This window comes from Coloeus monedula, assembly GCF_965178545.1.
Source record: "Coloeus monedula genome assembly, chromosome: 20".
Taxonomy (NCBI): Eukaryota; Metazoa; Chordata; class Aves; order Passeriformes; family Corvidae; genus Coloeus; species Coloeus monedula.
In genome coordinates, this window is record NC_138800.1 from 7833289 (window position 1) to 7842148 (window position 8860).

Here is an 8860-nt window from a genome sequence, read left to right on the forward strand (position 1 = left end):
GGAGATCTCTGCGCTGTGCTGAGGCCACTCGGAGCTGTGAAACAGGGAAGGCACAAAAAACCCTAAAAGAATGTGCTGTGCCACTGTCCAGGTACAAAATGGTGTGGACAAACCCAGGAGCAAGCTGGGGGTCGTTTCTAGAAGCTCTCACTGAAGATATATCCACCTTGTGTGGCCACAGAGCTCGGCCACCTCACGTGAACCATCTGCTGTCTCCAGGCTCTTACCAAGGACACTGAATAATGACTAGAGCAGGTCATTCTGTGCTTTTTATACCATGTTTATTTAAATTAAGGAAATAAAACTTGTCATTCAATAAACATTCTGCCCTGTGTTTTTATTTTATTGCCATAGGGGTTAAACAAAGACGAAGAAAAAATACTTTAAATTTAGTAGTAAATAAAGACAACATCACTTTTCAAAGGTAGAATATGGGAGTTATCTGGACAATTAATCTTTCAGTAAATAATTAATGTATCCTTATGCAAAATTCTTAACGTTTATCACCAAATTGTCAAATACATTAAAAACAACTTTAGAAAACTAATTAAGCCCCCATTTTTTCCTCTTTTTAAGATATTATGACAGACTTTGTCTCTACAGACACAGAACAAGTCTCCCCATATGGGATTCTTCCTAATTTCCATTCTGAAATGCTCAGGTATGGTTTGTGCACTGCTCTTCATCAAAACCAGAGTAACTGCCTAAATCTTGACTTAGATCAGAAACAGCTTGAATTAATTGTGAAATACACTGAAATATAAGACTTTTTAGACTGTATTTCTCTGAAATCCTGGTTCTAGCTTGTTTTTGTCTTTCTACTTACAAAAACAAGACAAACCCCAAGGCTTTCACTTCAGCACAGTGGGGGTCAGTCACGTATGCAGATAATATCATTTATTATACACACCCTCCCCGTTTCTCTCTGCCCAGCTTTTCCTTTGTCTCACATTTTCTGTGTTTACCTGAGGAATTAATTTCAAGGATCAACCCATTGTAAAAAGTGTTGGTTATTGAGGTTTGGGGTTTTGAAGTAGAAAAGCTGTAATTTTTATGTACAATGTAGTACTGTGGATGGAGCTTCTTCATAAAAATTCCATAAAAATATTTATAAAGTCTTTGCATCTCTAGGAGTCTATTAAAACAATAAAGAGTCATAATCAGCATTATGACAATAGGTCTCAAAGTGCTCAGCAAGGTTAATTAAATTACAATTTAAAATTAGATTCTGCATTTATTTATCCCATGAGTTACTTCTGAATGACCCTGGACTTCACAAAGAAACCCACTTTTTCTATGAAAAATCTGTAATAAGCTCTTAAGAAGTGCTCTGGTCTGAGACTGATGACCTGAGGTGTTTTGCAGTGAGTTTGATTTTCTCTGTTTTTACAAAAGCTTGGTTCTTTTCATAATATGCAGCTTCATTAATAAATGTTGGATAGACTGTACAGTTCCCCTGATATGGAATTATTTCTCCACCAAGAGTCAAAAATAGAGGATCACCATTCTTTAGTGGCTGCCAGTCTTGATCCTTAGGGAAAGAAAATAAATAGAATACATTTACTTTCAAGTTTTTGTGTATTTTATGTGATTCCTGAGTTAATGCTAATTATGCTAATTTCTGCAGTTTATGGCAAATGCTTTAAAAATAATTCCTTTTAATCTTAATACATAATTTTGTGTGTCTGGCCCTCATTTTCAGAATTCACTGGTCTAGTGAACTAGAAGGAAACTGCAGATGCTCATAATTGATTGAAAACACACTAATTTTAGAATTAAAAATTAGGTTTATATTCTAAAATATGAGCTATCCTATTGTCTTTTTCTTTGTAGTGATTTTAGATTCAGTGATTCCCAAGACAGTTCCTGAAATAATGAATGTATGACCTCAGTGAGAGAACCTAACCCTAGGGGAGATCTAAAGTATTCAATAAAACCCATTGGCAGTATTGGCATTTTAAATATTTATTACTAAAATATACAACAATGTAGCAGAAGCAACACAGGAATAAGTAAAAAATGTCACAAATGGAAACTCTTCTTGAATTTACCTGTAGTTTAGGATGAATTACAGCAGTAATTTCACCATTCTTATTCCTGGGATAATCTACTTTCTCCATTATTTTAAACACCTCGATGGTGCATGGTGGAAATTCCTTTCCTAGAAAGAATAAATGTAATTTAATGTCAAGATGAAAAACTGCCTGTTAAAAAGAACATTGCATTATTTATTCTCTGTAGAATGGCTCAAATCATCAGGTTGTCCCCTCAAAGCCAAGTTGTAGAAAGATGGTCCAGTCATGTATTTGGGCATATGAAGTCCTGGTCTAAATTTGCCACTGAAATGTTACTTTTCAGTTAAAAATATCTATTTTGTAGACGAGGAAATCAATGAAAGGTCTGTTTGCTAGTGTTGCAGCACAGAGTGGTATCAGTGGTATTTAATCTTTACTATTCCAGCACAAAGCACAATAATGGAAATTCTGACGTGCATAACTGCATTATTTTCCTTCTACTTCCAAAAAAAAAAAAAAAAAACCCAACAAAACCACCACCTGAAATAATTAAAAACATTTATTTTGCCAGAGCGTGTTTTAGGTATTGCATAGGTCTGACTTTGGTTTTAGAGAACAATTCTCCCCCACCTTTTACCTGTTTAACTGTAGAAGGTTATAGACCAACCAATTTTTAAAAATATTCTTATGAAATAGTCCACTAACATGACACAGGAAACTATAATTTCTTATTACCTTCATTAAAAAGTTGCACAAAATCAAGGCCATGTTTGACAATCTTCCTCATTTTGTCCAAAACATCACCTCTAGCAACACCTTGTGGCTGGGGCCCCACCTCAACACCTGTTTGGAGATGAGGGAGATTATTAATGTCACTCAATGGCACCATCACACATCACATGCTTACACTGCACAGCAAAAATACGTCTGATACATCAGTATTTAATGTTTAAGAGGGATAGTAAGGCACAGAATCATGTGGCTTTTTAAGGTAAGTAAGTCCTTCTTATAAATATTTTCTGCAAAAAGTGGGTTAATTGAGTTTAAGGATTTCCATCTGGCTTCTGTATTTTGTAAGCTAGAACTCTGATTGTGTAAATCAGAACTCTTCAGAAGAATGGATAATTATGTACATTTGTTTTGGTAAATATATTATCAAACAGCTTCTGGTGATCAGAGCACTCTGCAGAAGTCAGTGAACACATCTGAAAACAGCCATATTTTAAAATCATTGATGGTGGGTTGGAAGAGCCTTTAGATTTGATATTTACCAACAGGATGTTTTGCCACAGATCGAGTTGTTGCATATTTCAGGCTGGGATGTTCAATCAGCAGAACAGGACAAGGTTCTGGAGCCAAAGCGTTCTGTGGAGATGGTTTAAAAACACCTTTGTTATGCAAATGGTTTGAAATGTTGTGCCACAAAAGATTACTGATGCAGAAGTGATTTACACAATGTCTTCAATATGTTGCCTTTATTTCAGGGCCCTCAAGGAAGTAGGACATCTTTAGAAAATGCACAAAGCTGTGTTTGTTGGTGTCTGTTCCATTAGCTGATGCCAGGCAGCTCCGCTGAACCAGAACTGAGCACAGTTCTAGTCTTGAACTGCCAGCAGAGAAAAAAAACCTCCTCAGCACGGTTCCAAAACTGAGAACTGAAATACCATAAAGCAGATTTCAACTATTTTATTTGGGGTTAGACTCCAGTTCTCTTATGGGGACACAGATTGTGAATTAAGCCTTATTTTAATCTTCCTTATTGACATTTTTGCTACTTGAGGCTTCTTTCTTGATTACTGCCCACCATTACTCTTCATATAATTTCAGTCATAAGCTTTCTAGATCTTTTATAGGGATATTAACAGAATACATATAATAAGAAAAAAAATGTTAAAAAAGACCTTGTTTCTAAGGAAAAAAAAAAATTAGAATTCCACACCATTGGCCCAGCCTGGATTCCATCAGTCACTGTCCAGGTCACCAAAATTCAACCAAATTATGCTTAAACCAGCACTTCTGCAAACCTCACTCTACCAAAACTTATCAGCTTCAGGAACAGCAGAATCAAACAGCTACTAAGGACACATCACTGATAAGGGAACATTTGTCATTACCTACTTCCATTATTTTTTTACAGATCTTTATTTAATGAAGTTAATGTCTAACTATTTAGCCTGTGGGACCCCAAGTTCCTGACAGATCAGTGTGAAAGCAGATTAAACTGCATTAATTTTCATAGTTGTTATTCTAAGTATTCCTCTTTGCCCATCAGTCTTTAATAATGCTCATTTTAATACATGAAGATATGATAAATTTAAATCTGAATTACCTGATATTATAATTAAATTAATAATTGCCTCTGATTAAAAAAAATCATCCTATGAGTAATGAAATATTTTAAACGGTTTTGCATAATAAAAATTAGTATATTTAAAGAAACTACAAAATAATATATAGTAATACAACATTACAACTAATAATCTATTTTAATAGTTCATTTAAATTAGTTTTACCTTGATATAATGAACCATTTGAATTGTAAAGTCATCCCTGGAGTTTTCAAGAATAATGGTACCACCCATGTTAGAAGTGGTGTTGTGAAGGTCAAAAATAAGGTCATAGGCATCATCACTACCTTTGGGACCAAATATATGATTGATTTCCTGAGCCCTCCTCACTTCATATGGAATATCTTCCACCACTGGCCTGCTGTTAATATCAGCACAAAGAAATTAGTAAGCTCATTCCATGGCTTTACAATCAACAAAATATGTATTAGCCTTTTCTTTTTACTTTGATTCCAAAATTGACTGGAGTTGAAATCACCTGTTTAATTACCAGACTTAAAATTGGCTGAATTTGTTGATGAAAGCAGCTAAGATTGTCTTAGAATTGTCTTCTTATTATGTGTCTTGTGCAGAAGGGTATTAGAATTAATCAAATTTTGGCTGGAAACTACTTATTTCTCCTTACACCCCAAAATTTCCCCCTATGCATAAAACTAACTAAAAATCTAGCAACACCTCAGAGCACTTCCAAGACTGGATCCACCTCCTATTGTAGACCATATTCAGACATCAGTTCATGATGTTTTGCCTTGGGACATCACCCTCAAGGTCTTTTTAACTTGTTTTATTTCTTGTCTTCTCATGATGTGGTCAGACTTTACAGTTTATTCCTTTAGATTCTTAAGGCTCAGTGAAGATTTTGCTGCCTCAAATTTGCTCCTCCAAAGTTTTAGTGCTTGCAATTTCAGGAGACTCTCTATATTGCATAATTCACCTTTGTATTCTTTAGTTCTGACCTTAAAATTCAACATTTCGTCACATAAGACTGTTAATTAATACTTTTTATTGAAGCCAATGGGACTTCCACCATTACTTTCAGTAGTATCAGGATTTCACTCTCCTTTTTCTGATTTTGTAAAATAATTTGTAATCTTGAAGGTTCTACACATTAGGGACCAGGGGAAGGTACTCCAAACACTCAGTAGTGCTGTAATAGGACCAGGCAACTTCACAGCATTTACTGAGAAATATTAGTTAAAATATGAAGACAACCTGCAGGTGTCTTAATATGGTGTTTTTTCAAGTGTTCTGTGTTCAAAGCAGCTGAAATTAAACAAAACCACTCTTTTTTTGGTATGTTTTTCCAAAGTAAACAATTAAAAAATGGCCTCAATGCTTCTGTGTTAACATCTGCTTATCTTAGATATAATAATCAACAACAAAATTCTAAGATGAAAAGCCAGATGGAAAGATGTGTAGGGTAAGAGTAACTGTGCTTGCAAAATATACACAGTAAGTATTTCTTTCTGTGATATTCACCTTTACCATTAAAACTTTTCCAAAACAGAATTACCTGGTTAGCAACTATACCAAGAATGTTTACATAGCAAAGTACTCCTCTGGAACAGATGTCTCAAAAGCACAGAAACATCAAATCCTATTAAAAATTTAAGAACAGTTACTATTTTACAGTAATTATAGACAGTATTTCTTCTAAAATAAGGAGTCAGTTAAATTATTGAGATTTTTGGCTATCCTTTTGCCTTAGAATAGATTATTTCCAACTTGAAGTTTTTCTAATTTCAAGTTTTCACCTTTTCCTGTACATAACTGGAATTAAACACACCACCCTGATTTCTGTGCCATTCTGTCAGATACTCAGATGTCTGTTTAAATTGCTTTTATCTGTTATTTCTTGGAAGTCTAATTGTATTCAGAAGAGCTCCCAAACTGAATTGCACAAGACATGAGAAATAATGACTCTCTGACTCAGAACAGTGGTACTCCAATTCACACAAATGCAGCTCATCTAATACTAATTTAAAATGCTGTTTAGGATAATGTGTTGGTTTGAGACTGATTTTACCAGCAGTAGAAATGAATATGTTAACACTCATGCAGTTTGTTCTTTTTTTGGGTTAAAGGTCAGTAATTTCAGTTCTGTGACTGCACTGTTAAAGTAGTAGGGGAACTTGTGTTTAACATTTTAATCTGGGAAGTATGAAACTTTAAAAAGGAGGAAGTAAAACAAGAGAAAGCACAACTGCTCTTACCCAAGACTCTCGGGGTCAAAAACCCGGTTGAGATCACAGTCAATGTACCTCGTGCACCTCTCCACAGCCCTGGGGTTGGTGAGGAATGGTTTCACTTCCACTCCTGGTCTCTGGATCTCGGCTCCATCCTGCTGCCAGTGCCTGACCAGGAGCACCCCCGATAATTCATTGCCATGAGTGCCCCCGAAGAGCCCGACCCGTCTCACCGGGGCACACGGGGAACTCATGCTCTGCAGCAGCTCCAGCAATTGCTGAGGGCAAAACACAGAATAATGCTCAAGGAAAACTTTTGTCTCTGGTGGGGAAAAAAAAAAAAAAATCCAGTAGGAGATTCTTTCTTCTGGTTAGGTCAGATGCAAAAGAAAGTGAATTAATTTCCCCCAAGAGTTCTCGACTCCCGTTTTGAGGCGGGATTTTCCAACCTGACCCACCTCCCTCCCCAAGGAGCCTCCCCTTCAGTTTCCGTATTTAGTAACATCTCCGAGGCTGTTAATGGCACTGTTACATAGTCCAAAAGTTAACTCTGGGCAGTCTTTATAATATATGAACTATTGGTATATCCTGTACTAATGAACAGTGGAAAACATTGTTTTTACACTTATATGTCAGAGATTTTTGCACTGCGCACTAGGTGTAACAGGTATTCTCACATATAAGTTACATAAGTATTACAGTATACAAGGGCAGAATGATTTAAAGTGAACAAACCCAGCAAAATAAGAATTTTATCCTGGCTCTAGTCCAGCACATAATGCTGAAACATCAAGTATTTTCCTCTAAAAAAACCCCAAGAACAGCTGAGTTCCTCAAAGCATGTCGTGGCTTGTACGACCTTCTTTGTTTTAGAAATCCAAAGAACAGTGATTAGAAGGAACACGAGCTGAAATTACAGTGCAATTTATGACGATTGGCTTACCCAGAGTTCTGGCTCCAGTTCTATCTCAGGATCTGCTAATACAGACCTCTAACACATTGAAACAGCTTTGCTAGGGACAACCCTCTAACTTCTGCAGTCTCTTATTAAAAAGGAAACAGATCTAAGACCACGATGGGACAATAGTTCTGTTCTCTCCCCAAAATACTTTAGTCAGCAACTTTTCTTCCATTTCCAAAAGTGTTCAGAAAGGCTTCTGAAGCTTAAGCCAAAGAGCAGCTGTAACTTCCATCCTGAGAATCAAAACATTTAGAATAAAAGGTCTTATTAACAGAAAAATAAGTTTTATTGCTGCAACTGACAGAAGTATTTGCAATTGGTATCCGACACACGATATAAACATAACAAATATTAGATTGCAAGAGAATAAAGAATGTTTATTGAAAAATTCCTTTTTATTAAGATTATACCCCAGTGACTGAGACAGTATTTAGCTAATGCCTGGGAGAGGCTTTAAAACCCAGACTGGCTGACTGTAGTCAAGTTCTACAAAAGTTGCACTCTTGGTTTATGCTTTCAGATTTGCTGAAACTTAGAGCGAGTTAATACAGAGAGATTGTTTACTTAAACACTCAACTGTATTACTCTGTACTTAGAAGCTGTCAGATATTTAATCAGAGCAAGTAATTTATTAAACGAAGCAGTAAAGTTGCATTTTGCAGCACTGAACAGTCTGTACTGTCCTTTGACCCCTGTTTCTTCAGCAGTGGTGCCAGAATGGTGAGTGACACAACACCCAAAAACACAACTCTCACTCTGAATCTGGGTTTGCTGAATTTAAACACAGCAGCAGTTTGAAGAGTAAACAGCAAAACGCAAATATGCAGGGCTGGAACATATAGTTTATCTTTCATTGCTGCTGGCACTGTAATGGCTGTAATTCCTTCCAAAGCACTGAATGAAACACAGAGATCGTCTGTGCACTTACTTAACATGCAAGAAGTTTGTCTCCTAAGAAGAGTGTTTTTAGGACAGAGACAGTGAATTTCCAAACATGCGTTTCGGAACTAAATCCATGGAAGCTTCTTTTATCCCCTTAGAGCAGTTCCCGTCCAAACACTTTAACTCCTGGTGTCCCAGGACCTGCCAATTTAGGGATGAATACAGACACATGGAAAGTTTTGACTCTTCAGGGTTAAACACTGGGAACCATCCCTTATCCCTGTGCTTTGCCAATACTCACACTCTTAAAAAGGATGTGGGATATTTAGTTTAGTAAGAATCCAGATTGGTTTGATGTGCTACATACTGATACTTGGGAGCACTTCAGAAAGCTTGGAATGTGTGTCACGAGCTGGAAAACGTGTTTTATATATTTTATATTTTTATAAACGTAATTATAAAAAGGAA

The 8860-nt window shown here is 36.2% G+C and overlaps 1 protein-coding gene across 1 annotated transcript; it reads right to left on the reverse strand.

Annotated features, from left to right (window-relative positions):
- Positions 1 to 938: 938 nt before the first annotated feature.
- ASPA (aspartoacylase) lies at positions 939 to 6923 on the reverse strand. The gene is made up of 6 exons (XM_082294477.1): positions 6577 to 6923; positions 4529 to 4724; positions 3287 to 3380; positions 2751 to 2858; positions 2052 to 2161; positions 939 to 1531 (listed from the first exon to the last, which is right to left on the reverse strand). Exons 1-6 carry the CDS (start codon positions 6801 to 6803, stop codon positions 1319 to 1321), a joined length of 948 nt encoding a protein of 315 aa, XP_082150603.1. The 5' UTR covers positions 6804 to 6923; the 3' UTR covers positions 939 to 1318.
- Positions 6924 to 8860: the final 1937 nt, after the last annotated feature.